The 27,172-nt window shown below is 38.1% G+C and overlaps 2 protein-coding genes across 2 annotated transcripts in view; both read left to right on the top strand.

Moving 5' to 3' along the window:
- Positions 1-13,689, top strand: part of DMGDH (dimethylglycine dehydrogenase) — a 31,710-nt gene extending 18,021 nt beyond the window's left edge. Inside the window, exons 9-13 of the mRNA XM_058043739.1 lie at positions 349-566; positions 1,433-1,590; positions 2,819-2,878; positions 12,053-12,187; positions 12,931-13,689. Coding sequence (XP_057899722.1) covers positions 349-566; positions 1,433-1,590; positions 2,819-2,878; positions 12,053-12,187; positions 12,931-13,146 — 787 coding nt within the window. The 3' untranslated portion in view covers positions 13,147-13,689. The remainder of the gene's footprint in view (positions 1-348; positions 567-1,432; positions 1,591-2,818; positions 2,879-12,052; positions 12,188-12,930) is intronic.
- A 5,204-nt stretch (positions 13,690-18,893) lies between these two features.
- The window catches only part of ARSB (arylsulfatase B), a 62,538-nt gene continuing 54,259 nt past the window's right edge, over positions 18,894-27,172 (top strand). The window contains exons 1-4 of the mRNA XM_058043740.1: positions 18,894-19,236; positions 22,029-22,215; positions 24,453-24,643; positions 25,186-25,393. Of these exons, the coding sequence (XP_057899723.1) occupies positions 18,916-19,236; positions 22,029-22,215; positions 24,453-24,643; positions 25,186-25,393 (907 nt within the window). The 5' untranslated portion in view covers positions 18,894-18,915. The remainder of the gene's footprint in view (positions 19,237-22,028; positions 22,216-24,452; positions 24,644-25,185; positions 25,394-27,172) is intronic.

Genomic DNA, 27,172 nt, shown 5'->3' with positions numbered 1-27,172 from the left:
GTTAACATTTTACTAACACATACTGGATCCAAGCCCAAATCTGTTGTCATTGTAGGAGATCACTTGTTTCTCTTATCTTGAAAACACTGTTTTAACCCCTTTAAATGCTGTTCTTTCCTGGCTCTGTCTCAGATCCCTGTGTTCCTATGTGTCTCACCACAAAACTCTGTTTGACATCAACAATGGATTTGTCTATCTAATGTAGCACATATTTGGTTGGTTTTGAGAGTCGGGAACTGGGAGCTTCTGGGGAAATGAACATGAACAAAAAATAATGCCTAGTAAAATCTTATAAAATTCAGTTTTTTTCATAGGAAGTGTAACATCAGTGTTATGTTTTATATGCAGATGGATAGAAGACAAAATAACAAAAGGTGGATACAAGGTTGAAATAGAAAACATGACAGATGAGATGGGAGTACTTAGTGTAGCAGGTCCATATGCACGACAGGTCCTCCAGAAGTTGACAAATGAAGACCTAAGTGATGCTTCATTTAAATTTCTCCAGTGTAGACATCTGAAACTTTCCAATATTGCTGTTACTGCCATTAGGATATCTTACACAGGTAAGCAATGGAAAAAACATACACTTAAGGAAAGAGACAATGAATAAAATAATAAATGTCACTAAAATTATGTTGAAAACTAAGTCTTCTCATGTATACATGAGAAGTAGGTTTGCTGCATCTTACACGTAAGTGTGGGAGGCATCATGGTACATTGATTTTCAAATAGGATATGGTCAGGGTCTGTGCTGAGTTTTCCAAGACCTTTTTCTCTAGAAATACCCTGTAGTGTAAATATTTATTTTGCAGAACAGAAAGTTCTGATAACCTCTTTGGTATTTGCTGCAAAACCAACGTCAAGAACTGTTTTTGGATTACCGCATATTAGTGTTTGTAATGTGCCTTGAAAATGTAGTGCTGTAGTGCTTAATATTTGGCTTTCTGAGTTACTTTTTTTACTTTTTACATCAATTTTGAGTGTAATAGACTGAATTGAGAGCATTCTGAAGCAGCTGAAATCCTTGCAATTCATATTCTCTTTCTGTTGTGCTAAATATGCTAAATACACTCATTCTTATTTACACTCAGTTACATTTGCTGTTCACTTGCCAAGTCATCATCTGTTCATAAATGTCCTTTATTTATCCTTGCGACTTGGTTACGTGACCTTTCCTTATCAGTTATTTTGATAGTTTTTTTACCCACAGTTTTCAGTTAACAGTTCACATTCGAATAATAGTACCACTGTAGGGCAAAAATCCTGGTAGTTTTTGCTGGGAATTAGACTTGCTATAAGATAGAACTGACCCTAGAGTGTGATTTAACACTAACTGCATTGATCCTTACTTTTGACTAAGGACAGGAGTGTATTTATTAGGATAATTTAGCTGAGATGATTAAAATAGTAATTTTTTTTTGTGTAACAGGAGAGTTGGGCTGGGAGCTCTACCATAGAAAAGAAGATTCCGTACCTCTTTACAGTGCAATCATGGAAGCTGGGCAAAAAGAGGGAATTGATGACTTTGGAACATATGCTCTAAATGCTTTGAGGCTTGAAAAGGGTTTCCGAGCCTGGGGAGCAGAGGTCAGGAAGTATATCTTCTTCATTATTCTTTCTGGAAGTTTGGGGGGTTTTTTGTGTTCTTTGTGTTTCTTTTTTTAATTTTATTTTATTTTGGGTTTTTTGTTTGTTTTTTGTTTTGTTTTGGGTTTTTTTTTTTGTTGGTATGGCTTAGTTTGGTTTGGGTTTTTGGGGTTTTTTTGGTGAGGTGAGAGGTATTGTGTTGGTGGGGATTTTTAGTTTTATTTTTTAATTTTGTTATGACTATGCAGTTTTTAGTCATAGTTAGCACAGCTGTTATTTGTACCATTTTCTCTGTTTAGCACGAGAAGAAAATTTTCCTCAAGCAGGCAAAGCTGCTTTCTTACTGGTGATTTTCTAAATAAAAACAATGGGTATACTCCATTGCACTGCTGGCAAAGAAACACTTATTTTGATTCACGGGTGGTTTTCCTCTGGTGTATAACAAAATTATGATGGTTTTGCTTAGCTCTAGCATTTTAAAATCAAAGGTTTGGCTGACAGGTGCTCAACATGTTTTATTTCTCTAACAACTATGTTATGAGAAACAAATTTTTTTTTGCTTCATAATGTATTTGGAACTTTTTTGTTTCCCATTACCTTGTTCCTGCAGAATTTGCTCACTTATAATAAAGAGCTACTCAAAAGGCCTAGAGAATTTGGGGTAAATCAGTATAATTTCGTTTCACCTTAAATTTTTCCTTTGGAAATGAAAGAACTCAAGAGGTTGAAATTGTGGGAATTTAGGGGTCCTTTTGGTTTGCCCTGTGCTAGTTATTTTCATTCTTTCTTCAAGAGCTTCCTAAGAAATTATTCCCCCTACACCTAATGGGAAGGTGGTGACTGAAGCCGGTTTTGTGTTTTATTTCCCTCTCTGGCTAAGCCACTCTGCTGTGTTGCAAATGGTGTGCATACCTCAGTTACTCAGTTTTCTGAGGTTGCATTCTGCTTTGATGGAAAATCCTGTTTCTTTCTGAAAAGTGTTTACTTTGCATATGGAAACTTAGATGACTGGTTTACACATCTATATATCATATTGTGTGTGTTAATTGATACCTTATCTGAATCCCATGCTGGAAGCTTGCAGTGTATTCCGACAGAAGCTGTGCATGCACAGTGTGGAAGACTTTGGCACAGGAGTAAATAGAAGGATGTATAGAATGAAAAATGCCCAATCCAAAAGCTATGATGGTCTGTAATGTATGGATGGTGAATTTATATCTTTTAACAGATGAACTGTGACACTAATCCTTTAGAAGCTGGATTGGAGTATTTTGTAAAGCTAAACAAGGTATGTCTTACTATTTTCAAAATGTTCTATTATGTCTTCGATTATTCCTTAGGTGTTAGAACATGCAAAATGCCATTAGCTGGAAAATAAAATACATTTACTAAATCAATTACTATAATTATAATTACTTTACAAGTAGCAACTTGTTTAAAAAAATCTTCCCCATGTTCCTTGCTGTCAAAATTGTACATTAGATCAGAAATTTGTAAATGCTAAATGTTGTCTACATGAAAAATAACTCTTTGTGATTTATTTTCAGAGGAGAATTTTAGTCATGTACTTTTGTAACTATATAGAGTGTGTTTGCACACACACACAGAGACACATACATATATATATATATATATATATATACACACAAAGAAGTTGAACAAGCCTGTTCATATTGTGATAATATTCTACCTATTCATTCTTGTTGAAGCAGGTATCTCTAGAATTTTTCTCCCTGGCTACCACTCTGCTACAACAGTTACTGAAAAAAGTACATTTTTTAGAACTGCTAGGGACAACTGACAACAGTAAGTTAAATATTAGATAAATTAGTACACTGGTTAAAAGAATAACTAGTTGCTCATGGAATTTCTGAAGACGTCCTCTGCTCATAACTTGTTTTCACCTGATTTGAAGGTTAGAGAATTAAGCTAGTTGAATTTAACTGTGCAGTAAAAAGTAAATATGTTGTTTGATCTCCTCTAATTAGCAACCTCACTTTTTTTTGTATCAATATTTTAGCAATTAAAATTCTGTTTTAGTCTAATAGATACAAAAAAAAAAGCTTGTAATTCTCTTTCCTGGTCCAAATGAATCACAAACTAAATGTCTTAACTCTGTCAAATAGAGGACTTTTCCACAAAATCTGGTGAAATCACATTCTCTGCAGATCTAAAGCCATCTGCTGCTATCAGTTACTGCATCAACTCAAACATTAGTTGCCTCCACAATGGATTTGAAGTTTCTAACATGAAAAATCTGGTCCTAGAGATTGCAAGTGAGGTGTCCTAAATGATGGGCTATTTCTGACTTAATCTATTGCTTCAATTAATTTGAAAATTAACGTAAAAAAATTACAGTATATAAATACAAATACAGTATATAATATAAAGTATATATATTTTTCTTCTTTTAAGAAGAGAAAATGTTTGCAAAACATTTAATCGTCACAATGATGCAATGTCTTATAGCAACAAGCTGTTATTATTTATGCTCCCTTTATACCTGAAAATGCAATAAATAGATAATAAATAGTCCTTGATATTTTTGCCCTTTTATATGGAGGCGCTGTAGAACTGATAAGAAGAATCCCAAACTTTAAGTTACACCTCTAAATAAAAACAAATCTTAAACTTTGCACAGGAAAGAATGTTAAACATAAAAGGATGCTTTTATATTTATGAAACAATTTCACTGAACATAACAGAACAAGCCCAGGAAGATGTTTTTCCTCTCACTGTTGAACCTGTCTATAGAAGGTAAAGTTCTTAAACCTATGCAGGATTGAGGCAGGGTGTTCCCAAGGATGTAAATGGCAGTTCCTACATGTTACGGAGAGTTACAGCTCTCTCCATTGGGAAGTATAATTTTGCCTTAATCTGAGGAAGTGACACGTGCAAGGGAAATACAGAATTGTTTAGGATTAAGTTGCATTTACAAATCAAGGCCTTTCCATCTAGAGGAGAGATTAGTAGAATTGAAGGGAAGGCAATAAAAAAAATATGACTTTTACTTGTTTTTCTTTCCACTTTCTTTTGATACATCTGTATGTTTTCTTTTTTTTTTTTCCCCTTTCCTTTAGTTTGAGTAGGAAAGCAGCCATAAGCAGGGAAAGCTGTTGGAAAGCTGTTGCTTGCCAAGATACCCATGCGGATTATAGGCAGGCATTAATGTGCAAGAAGCACTTGATTCTTTAGTTGCTCTGCAGACTCTGCATGGTTGAAATGCAGGGTTGGAGAAGTTCTCCAGAGCAGCTACTCACATTGCAGATAAATGGACATGAATGAATGTCCCACAGAAATGCAGTGTGTCAGCCTGAAACATCTGCCAGTTTTGCTGAACTAATGCGAAAAAGGAAATAATCAATGTTTTTTTATTGACTTAAATGAGGGCAGTTGTGACTATATGTTGACACTTCAGAGGTACCTGAGCTAATTCAGCTATTGGAAGCACTCTGACACTGTAGCATGAGATGCAGTGTAAGATTATTTACTCTGCTTCTTGGCAGTTTGAGTCCCAGTTCCATGCCTCTGGTTTTGTTGCACATTTGGCATAGCAGAGACCTCACCATTCTTTACAGGCAGCTGTGAGTCAACACAAGCCAAACACTATTTTGTACCTGTTTCTTTTGTTGCAGAAACATTCCCCTCAAAAAAGGCTAAATGAGATAAAAATTACAAGCAACAGATAATTAAATACTTCTTGTTGACATTTTGGTCTGTTCAGTGCCTCACAAAGATAATTCCTTTAAGCATGCGCCCCCAGCTGGGGAAAGTGCTGATTTCTGTGTAAATCAGAACCAAAAGACTGTTCGGTTAAAAACTAGAGTGCTTCTTACTGTGCAACAAGCAACTGAAATACTCACAAAACTGTTGCGAAAATACTTCACCATAAGCAAATCTTGAGTGGTGTGTCATGCAAAATGAAAACAGTTTCTAAACAGATTAAAATGATGAAGAGCCAGATGCCAGTGAAGGTAATATGATAAAAAAGAATTTTAATTTCTACAATTTAATTTCTACAAAAGGACATTCATATATATGGGCAATATGTATGAAGAGATGTAAATTCCTCATAAAATCCTGATGGTCTCTGTTTTTAGAAAGTTTAGTGTGCATCACCTTCATATACAGACAGGCTAGTAATTTTTTTGTCATGAGTAATAGGAAAAACTCTTCAAAGCTGAAGCTGACTTCCTTTAATATCTCACAGGGTATTAAATTATAACCTGGCAATAAGTAAACCCATTTCCACTGTGTTTTTGTGGCAACTTTGATTTTGTCAGTAACTCTGAGGCCTTGTTCTAGGTGGTTTCCTCTAGAGTCTGCTTGATAATCCCTGTTTCACTAATGTTAGTGTTAGTTGCTTCCATGCATAGATGAGCAGGACGGGCTGCAATTTAACTAAAGTGGAGGGACAATAACCTAATAAATTTATAATTTAGAGTATAAAATGCTTTCACAATTTTGCAACAAAATTCTGTCAATGGTTTAGGTTTTCTTTCAACACCTGTTGTCTTTCTTTTGGCTGTTCAATTACATTTAGTAAGTTAGTTAATTAGTTGTTAGATAGCCTCATCTCATTAATAAGCACTCTGCTACAAAATATTTGGTAGAGTCCTAATGTTATTCACTGTGCCAGGAAATACACAGAATATCTTTAAGGAAGACAATCTGCAATTCTTTTTGGTCCGCATCCAAGAATACTGTTCCATACATTTGCACTTGCTCAGATTTTTGAGTACTCAGTGATATCGCCTCTGAATGCTTAAATAGTCTTATTTTTCTACTGACTGTAATAGATCAGAAAACCCTATGAAGCTTGATGCTAGAGTGAAAAACTTTCATACTAGCTTACGGAAATTAATTCTGTCAGAAGGATTTTTCTGAGTTCCAAGTCCGCAGTTGGCTGTTGGTGTGTTTGTGCTTGTATTTTTGCTGTATCCAAGACTGCCATCTCCTGGTCGCGCTCGCTGCAGAGCTTGGGAAAGAAGTTCAGTAGATGAAGGAAACGCTTTGGAGCTCTCTCTAGTGTGCTCTTGTAAGTCAGGATCTGAGTGCTTAACTCATATTTCGTCTGTTTCCACTGGAAGAAACTACTATTTCCCGAGGCATTGTTTCTTTGCCTCAGCCCTCTTTATTTACTGAGGCAGGTTTTTTGTTCTTAATTCCAAACTTCTTTCCAGATTTTTCTATATTTCTCTTGTTTTTACTTATGTCTATTCTATCAGGGCTTTCTTTCCTCTTTTTTTTTTTTTTTTTTTTTTTTTTGTATTACCAACCTAAAACCTTCTCCTTTGATTCTTGCTTTTTTCCTTGTCTGCTTATCACTAATTGCATTTCATCTCCTCCATCCCTGCTCAGTGGCTGCCTGAATGTCATTGTCAAAGCACATCTCTCAGGTTACAAGTGCTACCTCTTTTTCTCACTTAGACATTTCGTGGTTTTTACTATTACATCTGTTAGACATATGAGTGTTCAATTGCTTTGGTATGCATTATGAAAGAAGTTCATTCAGCTTCATATTGGGAAGTGAATGATAAGTTTCAGTCCTGGAGTATTGACCTACCCTCCAACATAACAATATATAAGATGTTATCTCTTAGGAAACAAGGATGAGCTATTCTAAGGATATGCCTCCACCCTTTTATTTCTTCAATAGCAGGCTTAGATTTACAGTTTTATTGCCTCCTCTTTCTAGTAATTTGTTTTTCTCCTGGCCATTTACCAAAACTGCCCCTCAGTTGTTTCTGTCCAGCTTGTGTTCCCATGGTCCTGGTGTGGAACAGCCCGAGCTCCAAGAATTCTTGCAGGTCCCCCTGATTGCCATTGTCTACCCTTGCTTCACTTTTCCAGCTTGCATCCCTTTTGTTCTGAGAGGAATGACTACAATAGTGGTCACTGACTTCACTCCATAACCTGGAATAGGATTGTGTTCCGTCCCAGCTTTACTCCACACAAGAAAGGGAAGAGAAGGAAGAAAAAAAAAAAAAAGAGCAGAGGCTTTACTGAAGAAGGGCTATGGAGCTGGGGGACAGGAAAAAGGAGTGATGCATAGGAAATCTGAGATGGGGCATGGTACTTCTTTCCCCTCCCCCTCCTTTCAATCCCCATTTATTATGCCTGTAATCTGTTGAGTGTACTTTTCCACCTAAGTCCTGTCGCCATTCAAATTGAATTTCAAGAGTGAGCAGAACTGTATTCTATCATTACATCTTTTGGTGTCCAGAGGGTCAGAAAACAGAGAACTTATTCCACAAATTTATACAGATTAGGAAACATGTTAGAAAGAATATGCAGAGATTTTGTTATCTGTATAAAATACACACCTAGGTGACTCCCTGTATGTTTCTTTGGCCATGTAGAGAAATAAGCAGCACTTAGATAGGGATTTTTAGCCAAAATAATTCAGTAATTCATCAGTTATTTCTGTTGTATCAACTTCCTAGAGCTGACTGCATACAAGAAGAGCTTAGGTGGATTGAGTGAAAGATGCACGGGTGCAGGTGCCATAGCATACAGAATGGCCACCTCCCTTAAAATTTTTTGTGTGGTGTAAGTTGTAGCTTTGATTCGCTACAGAATAAGAATCTTGTCAAATATTTGCTCTCTGAGAAGAAAAATTGTCTTCATTTATCAGGCTGGTGAGGCAGATATCATTTGGAGTGTTACCCTGAAATAATTAAAGAGCATCTAGTTATAAAAAATTTCATAATCCTGTATAGAGGCTGCCTCCAGAGTGTTGTAACATTATGGTTATAATAGATGACAGCAGCTGTTGGCACTGCCTTACTCTGTTGGGTCACTCTGTGCTAATAATTTGGCTCTATGCCCAAGTGCTAAATGGTATTCTGAATAAATTACAGCAGTTCCTTGTTGAGAGAGTTGTATATCTTTGCTGCAAGTAACAGATATAGCATATTTGTTTTTAGACACTTCAACTTAATTCTGATAAACTGCACAGACTGAGAAACATGGAAAAAAAGTTTTTGAAAGGCTTATAGATAATTTCTATTCCTTTGTGTCCCTTAAACCAGAAAAGGTTTTTGCAGAGAATTAGAATTAGGATTGGGGTGCCATTGAAAGCCAGGTGCATTTGAAACACAGTAAGTTACACTCCTCAAGGTACCTCACTGTGCATAAAAAAATCACCTTGGTTATGGTCTTGTGAAATCTTTCTAGAAGACAGTGGGTTTATCTTGTGCTATCAAACACAAGGCAACTAACACAAAGTAAAAGCCTGATAAGAAAGGTATGGCAAATATACAGTGTGTTAATAGATGAACTAATCAGTGGTATCCCTTTAGTTACGTGCTATTTAAAAATATGGCTGATTTGTCTTTGTGATATGATTTTTCATTCTAATTTTATCTAAAACTTATCTAACACACAAATTAAGAGGAAAAGCCCATCTTTTTATCTGGTGAACTGCACTCAAATTAAATGAAGTTAAACAGTAGATATTGTCTTTATCTTTGGTGTCTAAGAAGTGTTTTTATTTTATGTTAAAACCATTACATCTGCCAAAGATTAATTCTTTGGGATTTTGTGCCATAGTAATAGAAAGTCTTTTCTGTTTTATAGATTTTTAGGACTGTCTTAACTTCAATTAGTACAAAGATTTTGCATTGCTCCTACACATGATATAATTTTTTTAAACTCTGACAGCAAAGAGCAGCTTTAAATTTGATATTTGTTCAAGGCTGGAATTGTTTGGTGTTTTCATTTGTTTATTTTTCTTCTGTTTTGTTGGTTTTGGGAGATTTTATATTCATTTATAGGATTATACTGGTTTAATTTTTTTTTGCATTATATTTTGCATGACGAGATAAAGCAAATAGAAGCAGTATGAAAACTGACTATTTTTCTCCTAGAAAGAGGAAGCATTTTTTACCAAAATAGCCAGAGGTTGAACACATCAGCTTCCAAATTCTATTTTGATCGGAATGAAAAATGCTATGACATATACACTTAAATAGAAAAAATAAATAATGGTGGGAATACTTTAATGTGAAATTGCCATGGGTACTCAAGAACTGTAAAAGAAGTAAACTGAAATAGCTGAATTCCTATAGTTGGAATTTGAGAAGGCGCTTTGAATATTTAAAAGTGCATATAGACTGGCAGTTGTGCATTATATATGCACATGTATTTTCACACATACATTTTTGTGCATGTTCATATAGTCTTCAAGTATGTATGCATTTGTTTATGTATTTATACATGTAGACACACACAGTTTTTGCAGTGTGTGTGTATATATGAGAGGTGTGTATTTTGTAGAGTTTGAATTCTAGGTTACATCTTGGTTATTTTTCCAAGCTATCGTTCTAAAGAGACTGGAATATTCTTAACCTTCAATGAACAGAAAATGGCAAAGAACAAGCCCTTTACATTAAATCCTCCATGTGCATCTTCAGGTAGCATAATAGCTATGTAGTGGTTTATTCCAGGTGGCCAAAAGCTTGGCCAAGTTAAAATGAATTGGGAAAGGATTTAATTTTGTATCTGCAAGCAACAGGCAAAAAATGATCCATGCTTAGGTAGATTCTAAAGCCTGCTAGCTGCTTGTTCTAGTGGTATACCTAGGGGATATAACATTGCATTTGAATACTTACATTTAGTTCCACAGTTACATTCCATGTGACTAAATACCTGATATTACATTAGCATGAATAAGAAGGAATTGATTAAATGCTGAGTATCCCTGTAGAATATTTACTTCTTGGTATTTCTCTTTGCTATGCAAAGCATTTTAGTCTCTGAGCCATGCTATGGTATACAGTCTTATTTGCATTTCTAGTTGTAGGTGTTTCCTATAGTTGCACCTACCCTGTAGCAGAAAAGTGAGATGGAGCTACCAGTAGCTGGTTATTCTCTGGTGTTAGATCTTTGGTTTATATTTTGCAGTTGCATCTCGACATTATATTCCAAAATGAATCCTCACAGTATTTTTTCTGATCTGAACTGTATTTCATGCTTTTTTACCCCAAAGGATGTCAGCTCTGATCTTTATGTGCAGTATCTGCTTTATCCCCTGCTGAATCACCTTGATTTTCAGACTAACTGCTCCTTAACGGGTTCATAAGCTTTTTTTCACAAGTGCTTACAAATCCTAGCCTTTCATAGTGCAAAAACTCTTCATCACTGAAATAATTTCTTCTGAGCATACACATGGATTTATATGGACCTCAAGAAATAAAAGAACACTGAACTAACTGTGTAATATCTATTCCACATACATGTTGCTTGTAATTCTGACAGTGCAATAATTCTCTACTGAAATTAAAGTACATTACCAGAAATAGTATTTATTTTCCCTTAAACACTCATCAAATTAATATAATTCCTTCTTCAGACCTGAGATCAACTGCCTTAAAATGACTTTCACTGCAAGTGAAGCAAGGGCTTGAAAGCTAGAGGACTTTGTAACTGCTGTTATATTTCTGCCCCTGGGGAGGCTTGTGTGTATTTGCATTTTAGTTTAAATACAATTCATTTATTATGTCTGATCTATGCCATAGGAGAAAAAATGGACATCATGAAGAATTTCTTAATGGAAAGAGTTGTTAAGCATCGGAAAGGCCTGTCCAGGGAGTAGAGTCACCATCCCTGGAGATGTTCAAGAAACAACTGGACGTGACACTTTCTGCTGTGCTGTAGTTAACAAGGCAGTCATTGGTGAAAGATTGCACTCAATGAGCTTAGAGGCCCCTTCCTACCTAAATGTTCCTGTGATAGAATAAGCTCAATGTGATCAGATACAGTAAATACCCTTGAGGGTTCTGAAACTTGCCAATGACTACCCCCACACTAGTCACTCATTTGTGCAGTCTTGTTCTGGAAATATGAGAAACTGCTTGTACCATTCTAAGCAGACTGAAAAAGGGGACTCCAGACAATAGCAGTGTTCTTTACAAAAGATGCTGCATTATCCCATAAAACGGTAGATATGGAAACAAAATGTACCTACCTTAAAACAAGGATAAGGAGTAAACTGCCAGCTGTGCAGCCTGGCAGAGACATCAAAGTGGAATACTGGCAGGTTACTGTCATAAATTGATGATGGCTTCAAAAGGAAGCGTGTTGACAGAGCAAGGCCCAGACTTTAGGATCTGGGTATTGGAATTCACTTCTTCTCACAGACACTGAACTGACGTATAGTCTTCTGATTTGCAGCCTTAACTGGGCAGTTAGTCTTTACCACAGCTCACTATGTATATGTTTCCAATACATTGGAATTATGGATGTTAAAGGCTGAGATCTAGGAAAATGAAAACACAGAATAAAGTTACCAAGATATAATGTACCAGTATAAAAATACCAAGATATACTGTCTGCTAAAGATTTGATTTCATCTATATTTCATACAGAATACTCATGTGATGGCCAAACACATTAAGATACATTTAAATATTGGAGAACCCAAATAAACATATATTATCATTATCTTGTATTTTTTCAGGCAGCAGACTTTACAGGAAAGCAAGCACTGAAGCAGATTAAAGAAAAGGGGCTCAAACGACGACTGGTATATCTCATGCTGGAAACAGATAATGTTGATCCAGAGGGAAATGAAAGCGTGTGGCACAATGGCAAGGCAAGGACTATGGTTCATGTTGCAAAAAATCAGTCTTATTGCTCCATGAACAGAATCTTTGTGTTTCAAGTGTGAATGCATTATTTCTATTTTACTGGCACAGAACAATTTGAAGCTATGATAAACACACTAATCTTCAAGCAAGAAGTAAAGACTAAATACCTACAGAGAAGATGTGAAATGCTGTCAAGTCACTGAAACTAGGGTTGGAACAGACTAATGTACTGTCATCCATTCTCTTCTTCTGCAAGTTCACTGCTGTTTTAAGAAAACACTTTTGCTACTCAAAAGAAATTAAGCAGCAAAGTTTGGGACTCCACACTTCAGCACATATTGTGTTGAAATACTCACTAGCAGTTAAATTATTATAGATAATAAACATATGCATGTGTATTGTATATGTTCCAGTGAAAACTTAATTGAACATAATAAGAACAGGGTATTTTTTTAAGAAGCAAAAACTTCCCAGTTTCATGTGGTGTTACTCTCTGTTGAGAATATTATGAACTGCATGACACACTTGAAATTTGCATGATGTCTGAAGTGTATAAACCAAAATGTGAGATATCCAGTTGTTTGGGTTCTTGGCTGGAGTTTGGTGGTTTTTTTTGTTTGGTTAGTTGGTTGGGTTTTTCTGTTTTGGTTGGGTTTTTTTCATTGTTGTTGTTATTTTGGTTTTGTTTTTTCTTCAGAAAATCCACTGCACCTTGAAAATAAATACAATTGGTTCTGGTTTTTTTCAGGTAATTGGCAATACCACATCTGGATGTTTCAGCTATGGAGCTCAGCAGAGTCTAGCTTTCGCATATGTTCCCATGGAACTCAGCAAAGTTGGACAGAAGTTGGAAGTTGAACTTCTAGGTAAAAATTATCCAGCAACCATTATACAGGAGCCACTGGTGCTGACTGAACCAACAAGAAAGCGCCTTCAGAGAAAGGGTGAAAGTCCCAAAACATAAACACAGATGACAATATAGCAAATTGTGCAGTAGGAAATAGTGCCATTAATATGCATAAAATTAAGAGAATTAAATTACTCACATTTTCAAATTACCAAACTCAAGATCTTCATTGCTATTCATGAGTGAGAAATTTGATGGCATTACTTCCTAATTCTCTGTATGTGCTGTTCACATTAGAGGCCTGAGCAGAGCTGATGGGCTGCTGTGTGTTCTGCTTCTCAGCAGCACTTGAGAGCAGAAAGTGGCAGGGAACGAGCACATCATTGATTCAGCTTGCTCCCACATTGGCTGGCAGATCTGCGTTAATCCATATGAGAAATGTGCTCTTGATTCTGTCCAATAGCAAATTCCTCCCCCTCCCTCACACTCTCAGTTCCTCCTTTGCCTGCCCTTGAGGTAAAGTAGCTTATCCTGTCTTTTTTACACATGAATAGCAAGCTTACCATAAAAGCATGTCACTAGTTCTACACAGAATGCTTCATAAGGAATTGAAAGACATCTCATTAACCATTAAAATAATAAAGGCATTATTAAAGGTAAGCTGAATTCTGGGCATTTTTTCTCTGCATGTCAGCCTGGCAGAAATTCTCACAGAAGACCAAAATCCCATTCCTCTCAATGAAACAGTTATAGGAAGCCGATTCTTCACTATTTTACATAAATCATTTGGCACATTACATGTAATATGCTACAAGAAACAGTATATTTTTGCTCAGTTTCTGAACAAAACTTAAGTTACAGATTTACTGTATTAAATCTGAACCACTAGACAGGCACCAAAGATAGTTTTTTCTTACTGTTTATTATAGATTGAAGCAACAGTATGAGCCATATGTTATTACATAGAAATATTAGCAATGAAAAATATAATTAAATTCACAGCAAAGGAGCTTTATTGAGTGTTAAATATTCAATAACCTAAGTGAGTAGCATTGGGATAGTGTGTATGATGGGAACACACGAAAGTAATAAAACACTCATTTGGAATTCAATAATATTCTCAACAATTCTTTTGAACAACAATGTCAAAATTTCCAACTTAGTAAAGGTGTCCATTAGGCTATAGATAAAAGTTTTCAAAGTATGTATAAATCATGTCCAAAATGCACTTTCTTCAAGAGAGTTGGTGCCTCTAAATCTTCAGCAAAGAAGCAAATGTATAAATAGTATATACCAGGAGAAACACAATTTGAGTAATGAACAGTCACTGTTGATAAAGTAAGCTGACATTACATTGTGGTGTTTTAAATATCTTTTATAAAGTAGGTAAAAATTAAATATATGAGCTCTGCCTGTCATACTATCTGGAGTGAAAAAATCCATTCAGAAATTATTGTCTGTTATACTTTCAGAAGTGATTGAGTTCAATTTTGCTGAACTATCAAAATGTCACTTTTCCTAAAGATAACATTGTTTGAAACGAGGCACTTAACCACTATGACTCTGTGAGCATTTAAGAAATCTGAAGTACAACCCAATGTTATATGGTTTTATTTATACTGTGGAGAAAAAGAACAATGCTTAGAAACATTGTTTTAAATTTTAGTATTTTCCAAGATTATGCAAATTCACTAGACACCACATCCTGAAGTGTAGTGGACAAGTTACTCTGAGACAGATTCATCTACACTTTCCTAATTAGCTTTGCTATGCCAAAAGTGTTCAACAATGCCTCCATATCCCAGCCTGACAATTAGAATCAGATTTGTGATTTTTGACTTTTCTGACTCAGAAGAAAGATTAATACATCAGCTGGATCAATCTGACTGCAGAGGGGACAAGCTTTCTGCAGCTTGAGCAAAGAGGGATGAATAGCAAGTACAATTCCTACACTCAAGTGAACTCAGGACCTGTATGCTCTAGCAGCTTGTACTGCATTTCCAGCTGTAACCTCCCAACCCCTAATTTGTACGTGTAGCTGACGCAGACTTCTCTCATTTTACAGTCTAGTATTATACAAGCCCAGACACTGATTTCTTTGGGAGTTTCTCACTGACAGGTCTTGTGACCCAAGACACACCAAGACCAAGACTTGGCTAATTAGTAGAAGCTGTATGAGGGGTGGCTGAAGTCAGAACTTCATCATGAGGGACAGACACTGATCTTCTCTCTGTGGTGACTGGTGACAGAACCTGAGGGAATGGCCTGAAGCCCACTTGGGGGAGGTTTAGGTTGGATGTTATGAAAAGGGTCTTCATCCACAGAGTTTTTAGGCACTGGAGCATGTTCCATAGGGAAATGGTCATGAAACTAAAATTGTTAGAGTTCAGGGAGTGTTTGGACAAAGGGTGATTCAGGCACAGAGGGTGATTCTTGGAGTTGTCCTGTGCAAGGCCAGGAGCTGGACTCAATGAGCCTTGTGGGTCCTTTCCAAATCAGCATATTCCATGGTTCTAAGTTTCATTTAACTTCAAGATTTAGATAAGCTAACTATGTTTCTGGGTCAAGGCATTATAGTTCCTTTCTTGCAGCCAACTTACAAGACTAAAACAACTTCGGATTCATCACTGACCACATGTAAGGGAAATCAAATATCTTGTTGCTGTCACTTCTTAAGAATGCCTTTCTCTTCAACAATTAATTAGGAGCAGAGACATCACAACTAGTTTTAAGCAAGGACTGCTGAGAATTAGAGGTGCTGTAGCTGTGATAGCAATGTTTGAAAGTGCTTCCTAGTTGACCTGGCTTCTTCTTACTGTTCTGACACCCAAGTCAGCTTGCTGAATATCCACCAGAACAGCTCAACATTGCATTCTGCACAGCACGGGTAAATGAAACAGTATCGGGACAAAGCTTTACAAATCATGTCAACATACAGGTTCACATACATTAAGTCAATCCTTTAAAGTTATTCAAAAGAAAAAAAGTACATAAACCTGAAGAAATGCAGTGGGGGAAGTGTTCAGCAGCTATTGTAGTTTCCTGTCACTTCTTTTCGTTACAGATTGAGATATGATGTTGCCTAAACTTGTGCCAAGACACAGCAAGAGGAAGTGAATAAGAGCAAGAATGTTTAAGTATTGAGTTTTAAGACGGCTTCTGACCAATCAAACAGAAATACCAGTGTAGAAAGATTGGCAGGGACTTCTTTAGAGTCTTTCTCAACCTCACCTCATTGGTAAACAGAGGAGACACATCTGCAATGAGGTGAAAAAATGATGGTCATCTAGGAAATTTTCTGAAATACTCAAATCAGGATATGTAAAAAGCAGTTTTCTCAGACAGTTTTGTTTCCTGTTTTCCTATATTTTCCCATGTCCAGAGTTTTTGCACACTAGAGTAGATGTTACTATAACCACTTGAATTTTTGTTCCAAGTTTCCATATGCTACTACAACAAGAGTCCAGGTCATGCTTTTTACAGCATAATAAATCCACACTGTTACTGTAACCTTGTGTGTCACGCTAATGACTTCTTTAATCACTGATCCCAAAGCAATGTCCAAATTATTCAGCCCCAAATTCAGAAAAGACAAACTGAAACATAAGAGACTAAACATAGGCAATTTCCTGGATTTATTCTTTTGATTCAAGAGAATACTGTCTGAGAGAAATAGTTTTTTCTGATTGGGGTTCCAATTCCCTCAACTAATAATGAAATTAATAAAACCCCAAAAATCCTAGAAAATATGACAGGCGGCAATATTCAGACTGACTGTGCAGTATCTGCAGTGTATATTTAAGACAGTTCGATGTCATGTTCTAACTATGGGCAGGCAACAAGATTACCCAGTTCTAGTGGAATAGGACAACGAGTACATAACTCTTGATGTTTCTCTGCAAGGAAATATGAATTCAGCTGCATTTGAGCACCATGATAACTTTGAAAATATGAAAGGTGAATAGAAATTATGAATTTTGTTTCAAAATTTCTGGTTTCACCAGCACTGTGCAATTTTTCAAAGAACTTACTTGGAGTGAACAAAAAGGGTTTCTGTGGGAATGTGCTAACACTTGAATGAAACTTTACCTGTAGTAAGGACATGGAAGAAGTTAGAAAAAGAAACAGTTCAGTGAGACATTTAAGACTGGTCATGGGATCTGAACTAGAAACAAGAGAAAACAGAACTTTGCAGCTTTTAAACAATATGAATCACATTTCAAGAAAGAAAATACTGCTCATAGTCACACACCAGTTTGTCAGTGGTTCTGGAATTTACTTTGGAGAAAACTGGGTTTAGACAGTACTGTTGCTTCTCATTCCAGTACTGGCTGTAGATTGTAGGACATTTTCATTGCAGAAAAAAGCTGATATGACTCATCAGAGCTGTTGTTTTCAAAGCAGTGGGGAAACCTATGGGATTTTAAAAAACCCAACTTTGTAGCTTCATAGGCTTATCCACTAGACTTCATTAAAACAAGCAGGAACTTTCTCCCTATAGAGACTTGGTATACTCAGTATTTGGCTTTCTAACCAAGAAGAACAAATTTTAATGTGGACTGTTCTTTTGCCTGTTACCAAATGGCTATATTGGGAATACACATTTCTAGCTGAATGGGAAATATATGGTTGATGTTCCACTGGACACTGAAATTTATATATATTCCCTGGATGAATAAAACTGACCAGAGCTGACAGCTATTTCTGTCCTTTCACTCTCTTAAATTTTACATCAAGGCTATAACTAAAGTAGATTGCAATATTGCTTCAGACAATTACATGGTTTGAAGAAAGAGCCCCGTTGACATTACTGCTATTTCTGCATTACTTCACTTCCTTCCTACACTGTAACAGTCACAAGCACCATCTTGCAGCCAGACCTCGATCCAGGCTTCTCATCTGAAATGACAAAATGGAGAGAAAAAAGCACGGGCTGCTTATGATTTTGCAGGGGGGTGGGGGTTGAAGGGGGAGGGAAGACACACGTCTCTCTCGTGTGTGTGTGTGTGTGTGTGTGTGTGTGTGTGTGTGTACGCACTAGCAGCTGATGCTGACAGGAGAGTTTCTCCAACAGGAATAATCGCCGCCTCGCTCCCCTCAGCTGCATCTTCAGCTTGTTTTTCCCTGTCGTGCACATTGGCCGGCAGCAAAGCCGTGTGTGTGTTGCCCCTGCCTTACTGTGCTTACACACAGAATAAGCTCTGTAGCCTAGCTGTATAAAAGCCGGATGAGCCCCGATGAAGGCAGAAGTAACAGTTTAGATAATACTACAGTCTGTCCTGTCCTCATCATGTTCCTCTGATTTCATTAGAAACACAGATGACTTGAGATACAAGCCTGCACATAGTTCCCTGGTTCCCATGGGAAACGCTCCGAGGTTTGAACCGGGTGTTTAATATCGGAGTTGAAGCAAGACAAAATTAGAAGGGACCGCCAGCATCACGGGCTGCAGACTTTGCCAACACCGGCAAAACCTTTACAATTTTTTTTTTTAAGCTAATACCAAAAGCCATCGGCGTAAAGCTGCACCGCTCCCACTCTTGAGGCGCGCAGCCGCCAACCCCGCTTCCCCGCAGCGCCGGCCGAGCCCTGCCCGAGCCCCGCCCAGCTCTCCCGGCCCTGCCTGGGCCCCACACAGCTCTCCGGGCCCTGCCCGAGCCCCGCCCCGCTCTCCCGGCCCTGCCCCGCTCTCCCGACCCTGCCCGAGCCCCGCCCCGCTCTCCCGGCCCTGCCCCGCTCTCCCGACCCTGCCCCGCTCTCCCGGCCCGGCCCTGCCCCGCTCTCCCGGCCCTGCCCGGGCCCCGCCCGAGCCCCGCCCCGTGGGCCGCGCCGCTCGCCCGGCGGGCGGAGCTCTGGCTCGGGGCGCTCCCCGCGGCCCAGTTCCGGATGCCGGGGATGCTGGGGATGGCGCGGCTGGGCGCGCTGTGCCCGCGCTTTAGCCGGCTGCTGTGCCTGTGCTTCAGCCGGCTGCTGCCGCTGTGCCTGCCCCTGTGCCTACCGCAGCCGGCGGCGGCGCGCTCGTCCGCCCCGCACCTGGTGCTGGTGCTGGCCGACGACCTGGGCTGGGGCGACGTGGGCTGGCACGGCTCTGCCATCCGCACGCCGCGGCTGGACGCGCTGGGCGCGGGCGGCGTGCGGCTGGAGCGCTACTACACGCAGCCGCTGTGCACGCCGTCCCGCAGCCAGCTCCTGTCGGGCCGCTACCAGGTAGGGCGGGCGCTCGCAGCCCGGCCGCGCTGCCCGCGGCATGCTCCGGGCGCTCCCTGCTCGCTGCTGGCAGCTCCCGTGCCGCTGGGGCTTGCTGGGTCTCTGTGCCGCTGCGCTGCCGAAACAGCTGCCCTGAAACTGCAAACTTCGCCTTGCGAGCTCGGGAGTAAACTAGAGCATGGAATCGGTGCAAATTGTTCTGTTCCAGAAAAGCCGAGGTGCTCACTATGCTTCGGTTGGATTAACAGGCACGGCAGGCTGTCGTGGAAAATATCCTTGCCCTAGTCGCCTGACTCTTGGATATTTTTCCACTGGATAACCCGGTAGAGATGCAGAAAGGAGCAGATGAGCATTACTTGTTCAGTTTTTGCTGCATATTTCCAGTGCAGCGCCCAAATGCGTCAGTAGCTATACATTCACCTCCATCTGGTACAGGATGTTCTGCCCTTCTTGATGGAGTGCGCACAGAGTGGTCATTAGTCTGGGTGTCTAAATAAGTTCATAGTGATTTTATAGTGATTATCCTGATTTTCCCTTTTTTTTTTCTTTATTTTCTTTTTTTTTTTTTTCCTTTCTTTATCTTTTTTTTCCCCCCCAGTTGTACAGGTGTAAGATTTGGGCTTTAGAATACTGATATCATTCTGTCCTTTCCTATCCTTTTGGCAGTTTTGGCAAAAACCTGAGGAGTGGAGGGTGAGAAAGAAAGTAAGGACGCACAGCATAGACAGAAGGAAGAAACTTTCAAAGGGTTAAGTGTGTTTCAGGAACTTCCCCTCTGTCTCAAGAAGTCCTGCACATCCATGTTAACCACAGTGATTGCCAAATAAACTGCTCTGAGTGAAAGAAAATAAATGTCATCCTGTAGTAGGGGACGCTGTCTCTTCTTGCAGGAATGTTGTTCTAGGTACACTTTTTCCAGGCAACATTTGTCTCTTTCCTGAAAAGTCGAAGAATGGATAATGATGAATAGGAAAAAGCAATTTACATTATCTTTGCCAACCCTTGAGTTGCTCTATTAAATAACCTAAAATATTTTTTTCATAGTGAATATTTTTAAAATATCATAATCTGAATGTGCTTTCTAAGAAAGTGGCCACTGCTGCATCACATCTTCAAAGTGAACTTTGAAAACACCTGTAGTTCAGTCTGGATTTAAGTTCATCCCATAATGTGTCTTGATAATTTAATAATCTTCATGTTGACCGCGTTGCAATTGAGTAAAATGATATTAGAAAATTAATTTTCTTTTCTTTTCTTTGTTTTTTATTTTTTTTTTTTTTTAATAGAGGAGACATTCCATACAGCAGTTATTATGCAGCAAATAATGTGGGATCTTTTAAAAATTGTTTTACGCATGGATATGATTAACAGTTGCTTAGAAACTTGGGAAAGTAACCTAAATCTGGAGATGAAATTTTGGTAGTGACCTTGCAATCCGTCTGAAAGAAAAGCAATGGTATTGGTCTAAGATAGCTATAGATATTTTTATATTATTATTGCCTCCTTCTCCTTTTTCTCATTTTCCAGATACAGTGCAAGAAATTACAATGCTTTGCTAGTTTGTGCATTTGGTATATTAATGCTTTCTGTAATAAAGCATTTTAAAATATTTTAAATGTTTTATATGTATAATAGAAAATCTATACTATAATTTAATTTTTGGAACCTCCTTGTTCAAAGAAAATGAGGAAGTAGTAGGCCCTTTAGAAAAGGGCCTTACCCACTTGCCTAAGTTCATGGCTTATTTGTTTTAAAAGTCAGTTCAGAGAGTTGCTAAATTTCAAAGCAATGCTTTGAACGTTAATGTTGCAGCTTGCTACACAGGTTTGCTTAGTGAAGTCATAAAATCTGATGTTAGCTGCTCCAGGGGATCTTGGAGACTTTGTGCTTTGACACACGCATAGATTCTAGCACGTAGACTGCTAGAAATGTTTAATATATAAACAAGATATATGTACTTGTATGTGTATGTTTGCAGGTCTAGGTTCAGGGAAGTGCCTTTTTGATTGTGGAGAAGACAGAGTTGACAAAACAGTTTATAGTATCATTAACTGAGGAGGTTCCTTGTATCAGATGTGATATACTACTCAAACTATTGTTATCAGTGATGGTTTTGTAAACAAATACAAAATTCATCACTTAGTAAGACTGGAAACTTTAGTAGAACTATTGAATGTCAGATCTAGTCAGTGTGAAGCTTTCCCCACCTAAATGCTTTCTATAGTGCTTGTACTCATTTGAAGCATGCAAATAAATATACAAGTACGTATATATAATGGCCATTTAGAAGAGTAATAGAAAAATAGTTTTCTTTTATCGACCTTTCCTCCAGTGACTGTTCTCTGATACAGGCAAAAGCTTGATAGATTCACCTGCCATGTGCATTTTTGCCCATTTCAATCCCATTTAAAATCTCTCACTCCATCTTGAGATGTCCCTAGCCTTCAAACAGACCATAATGATAATTCTTGCCTGTTAGATTTCTAGCTAAAAGCATAAAAGGCTTTGTGTGTGTGTGTTTGTTTTGTTGTTTTTTAAATTGCTGATTAAAGTGCTTGATTTATGCCTGGGAAGATATTAACTCTTGCAGTGCTATTTTCTTGTTTTCCTCCATGCAACCCCTACCCTCCACCTGCAGCTTCCTCATCATCTTCAGTGCTACATTGGTAAAATGAAGAACCCCTAAAAATAATCCTAATCTCTAATGCAGCTGTGCTTCTTTTTTGCCCTGCTTATAAATTAAGATGTGGGCTGCATTGTAAGGGATATCTCACACTTCTTTTCTCTGCAAGATCCACACAGGTTTACAACACCAGATAATTTGGCCATGCCAGCCCAGTTGTCTGCCACTGGATGAGAAACTCCTCCCAGAGCTACTTCAAGAGGCGGGATATGTTACTCACATGGTGGGGAAGTGGCATTTGGGGATGTACAGAAAAGAATGCCTTCCAACTCGCAGAGGATTTGACACTTACTTTGGTAATAGTTTGATTTAGTATGGGCAGTAAATGCAGTGTTGAAAAGGATGAGAAACTGTCCCATTCTTGTAACAGCGGCAGATTTACTGCTGATTTATAAGTAAAGCCATATCTGGGTATGTGTATTTCCAAAGTACCACTGCTTAAAAAATGATAATGCCTTAAATGTGTGCTCAAGCTTTACAACTTACTGAAGAAAGTACCAGAATTACTGTGTGGCTCCAAGTAAAGCATTTCTCTCTTTCCATTTTCCCTCACTCCTCCCTCCTTCCCAGAGTTAACTTTTTGCTCTGAATTCTCTGTCTCCTACCTATAGCAGCACAGGGGAATAGGGAAGGGGGGGTTACAGCCAGTTTGTGTAGCTTTGGTTTTCCAGAGCTGGTGATGAGATGGTGTGAAAGCCTCTATAAAGTAGTATCCAAAAACTCATAAGTTAGGAAGTGAAGCTCTCAGACTAAACAATAGATTGTCTGAGTGCATTACTTGCAAAGCAACTTATAGCTATGCATTGTTTATTGTTCCAAGTGTGGTTTGGGCTCCTGTCCCAGTATCAATTTATTAGTTTTGCACAAGTGTCACGGATGGTATATGACTTGGGCTGTCAAATGTCTCAGTCTGCATCCTTCTGCACAGCACTGAGCTCAAAGAGGTCCATCTCCACTTGGTTTTTGAGACACTTTCCTTGAATGATGAATTTCAAAATAGTAGATTTCAATGCAGAAGCCTGTGTTGCTCTTGTCTAACCTGCAGCTTAAATGAAGAATGTGACTGTGCTCTGTGTGTGCCTTTAATAAATTATGTTCATCCAAACATGAGGTGGGTAAAACTGTCCCCTTAGGTGGTTTACTTCTTTTCACTCTTTGGGGAGCTCAGGGCCATGGTTTCACAACTGAATTAAGCTAATATATGTGGATTGGGATATAATGGCTCTCATTGCTTAAGCATTTGTGCTTTCTCCCATCCCTCCACAGGAGCTTGGGATCTCCTTGGTGGCATGGGTGTAGATAGGCTGCTGTTCGTTTTGAAATCTCACCCTGGGACTGAGCAGGCTTTTAATGCAGGAGCCTGAGGATAGGCTGGCTCTGTGTATTGTTTTTGGGTGCCCAATGTGACATTATTTTTCTGAGGATATAGTGGTTTAATATCCTGTAATGTTCATGTGATTCCAGTAGGCATACATTATGATTAGGGATGTTTGATTCCGTGGCACCCTTGATGCACTCTCGCCCAGTGGGCATTCAAAATGGAAAAAATGGAACATGTGCCTCTGAGTACATTGATGTAAGCAATCTGCCTATAAAATCACTTCACCTTTTGAAAAACTAACCATTTTATTCTCCTAAAAATATCATAGACATTTATATTTTATTTAAGATCACTTTATTTTTTCTGTACCTTTGTTTTTGCAGAAATTACTAGCTGCAGCTGCTGAAAGAAAAGTTCAAGTAAATTTCTTCAGTCTTGGATTTTTGTCCCAAGATCTTTTTTTTGCGGAACATAGGACTGTATTTTTTTCATATTCATCCATTTTTTCAGGATATTGGGGGAGAAATCTAAAATCTCATTTCAAATGTAATTTTTGAGATTCAAATGATTTTGAAAAGTTTTTTTTGTGCCTGCTAAAACACAAGGGCACTCAATGCCTAACAGGCTAGCCCTAGGTAGGAGCAAATCCATACATGCAGGATTTTTACTTAATTTCTTTTGGATATCTCTAAGTGATAATGTCTTTTTGTGACCAGCTGGTGTCAGCAGTGGATCAGAAATTGCATTACAGCAGACACAGATGATTCATGCTTGGATGTTTTTGAATAAATGGATTTTAAAATTCCAAACTTTCCAATAGAGGTGGAAGCCTACATCAAAATACAAACATAGAAATCATACCACTAAGAATCAGACTAGTTCACAGCTAGATCACTGCCTTGGCTCCTAGTGCATTAGTTTAGTGCTCATGGACATCAAAGTACAAATAAGAGGTCGTTAAACTGCTTTCAAAGTATTTAATTTCTTTTGAAATTAATGCTGGCATTAGCAATGAAAAGCCTATGAGGTATTAAATGTGGAACTACTTAGACGTGTCAGGGGTCTCATAGTAGGTGGTCCAGGGCTGAATTAGTGTTTTAGCTCGAAACCACTAATGTTTTGACATTTGTGTTTGACTTTTTTCTCCTCCTGATGTATGTGTTTATGTGACACGGTGTTGGCCTGCTCATTTGACATCTTTTCCTGTTGCAGGCTATCTCCTGGGCAGTGAGGATTATTATACTCATGACCACTGTGTCCTCATCAAAGCAAAGAATGTGACGCGCTGTGCTCTGGACTTTCGAGATGGAGAAGAAGTTGCAACTGGATTTAAAAATGTGTACTCCACGAATTTATTCACAGAAAGAGCTATAGATCTTATAGCAAATCACAAAACCGAGAAGGTACAGAAAACTTCAGCATTAAAGAATGTTTCTAAAACATTGATGAAATATTAATAGAGAGAGTTGTGTTTGAGCTGCAGTTCAGGGCTATTCAATAGGTGCATAGAGCTAAATGAAATGTGAGAAGCAGCAGTGGTAAAACTCACCTGCTTCCAAAATCAGCTTTGTCTGCATGGTCCTGGCCTGCTACCCTTCTCCATTTCTTCTATTTTAATACAATTAATACATTTTTAGAAATGGTTGAGCAAGTAGTTTGCACTTCTAAACAGAGAAGGAAAGCTTTAAGTTGAGAAGTTTAATAGAAAGAAATTGTTAACAATAATGTTATGAAGAAAAGATAGACCTGATGTTTTTCCACAGCTTTCCAAAATTTTTCAAAGCTTTCTTAGTTTATGTGCAAAGAATGGAAGATGTAGAAGTTGTAGAAGAAATCAAAAGGCACTACCTGCACAGTTGATGAAAGATGTCTGCTTTTGCTGCAGTAACTTTTACACTTAGTACTTTATGTTCAACTAATTTCCATTTTATCCCTTCCACCCCAGCCCCTCTTTCTCTATCTCGCCTTTCAGTCTGTGCATGAACCTCTCGAGGTCCCTGAAGAATACTTGAAACCATATTCTTCCATAAAAGATGTGAAAAGGCGCCATTATGCAGGAATGGTGACTCTTATGGACGAAGCGGTAGGAAATCTTACTGATGCTCTGAAAGCATACGGTCTTTGGGACAACACAGTTTTTGTTTTCTCTACTGGTAAGTTCCTTCAAGTATTCTTTCAGTAATAACTTTGCTAACAAGCTGATTACAGAGAGATCTGGCCCCTCTGTCTTTCCTCTGGATATCTTCTAATGACATCAGAGTGATGAAAGTTGAGCAGGAGTTTACATGAAACAGCAGATTCTCTCCCTTCTCTTAGGGCTTTCTCAAGCTTGACAAAAACAACTCCGAAGTAGTGTCTGTGCGCATGGGGGATGCTCCTGGTGGTGTAAAAATACCTTTATAAAATCTGAGGAGTCCAGTGGAATTAGAAGCATCCTACTTGACACTGTAGTTACTGAGGATCTGTCAGAATTAAATCCTTACTGAGAGCTGTCTATTTCTTCTGAAGCAGTCTGTCCTGTCTGTGTATTGCTACGTGTTTCATGAAGCACAAACAGCCAGACAGCAAGCAGTTTGAAGCCAAAACTGTTTTTTCCCCTCACTTTAAGGTGTCGTGTAGTTTTTGTCGTTTTTGAAGTATTTCACTGGCATCTTAGTCCCATGAAACAAAGGTCTGTTAATAAAACAGTTGAAAATGTGATGAGCAGTCTAGTCAGCCAAATTACAATCTAAGTTTTTGTATGTACAGGCACATGATCTGGTTTTTAGGTTATTAGAGTAATGTAAATAATACATTGCAAAGCAGTCTCCTTTGTTTCCAAATTAAGAATGAAACAGAACTTTTTTGAAATACAGCTGCTTGGCTGGGTTTCAGGAACATATTTACTCTTGTTTGGTTGGAAATGGGAAGTAGCCTTTCAATGCATACAGTTGTTCTTTTGTCCACACTTTACATATTAGGGCTGTCATAATGGCAAATTAATTTTCTGTGAACACTTCAAATACTACAAAAACAACTGAAACAAACAGACAAGCAAATCAAAAAAAGAACCAACCAAAGTTTGATGAAAATGCACTTATGTGTTTTGAGTTTATCAACTGCTTCCTGTAGCACTCAGGATCTTGGAGTTTATATTTTGAGTCCAAAACTGTTTGCCTTATGATGTTATATTTGTGACCAGATTTTGCTCCAGCAAGATTTGATAACTCATCTACGCCTATTTCTGTTTGCAATGTTTTTATATTTGGAACTGAAAATGAGCAAAGACATATGGAAAACTATACCAGTATTTATTCCATATGGAAAAAATCTAGTCTTTGCTGAGGCTGGGGCTCGGAAGAGTAATTTCAGAAATGTTTATTCAGTACATTGTGGAATAAAACTAAAAACTTAAAGACATCTGAGCTAGAATTACAAGGTGTGAGTGAATTAAAAAGAAACTAATTTTTTTTTCATTTATTAAGCATTTCTTTTTTCTGAATTGTGACAGTGTACCCTGTTTTTCAACAGTGATTATTTTGCAATCAGTTGCAGGTATATTTTAACAACAGTCAAACAATCAGGAGAATCAAGTGCCTACTCTATCTAATGGGACTTATTTTGAGTTAATTGACAGTTTAAACTTCCAGGAGTTAAATTTAATATGATCAAAATGCATGGAAATTGGACTTAAATCAAGCAGCACAGGGGCCAGTGATTTGGGTCTTTTCAGTGTTCTTTCTTTACTTCACGCAGTTATTCTTTACAGGCATAAAACATTGCATGCAATAAGAACTCAGTTTCAAAAACCAAGTGTTAAAACCATAAAACATTTTTAAAAGACCAGAAAAAGGAAAAATCTTGTCAAATTATTTGGTTTGTCTATATTTTGTTAGTGCTTTTTCAGGTGGTGTGTTTCAGAACAGACATTAGAATATGATTGAAAAGAGACA

Source organism: Melospiza georgiana, chromosome Z (assembly GCF_028018845.1).
Source record: "Melospiza georgiana isolate bMelGeo1 chromosome Z, bMelGeo1.pri, whole genome shotgun sequence".
In the NCBI taxonomy this organism is placed as follows: Eukaryota; Metazoa; Chordata; class Aves; order Passeriformes; family Passerellidae; genus Melospiza; species Melospiza georgiana.
The sequence above is the reverse complement of the archived record's forward strand: the minus strand, read 5'-3'. Positions and strand labels throughout refer to the sequence as shown.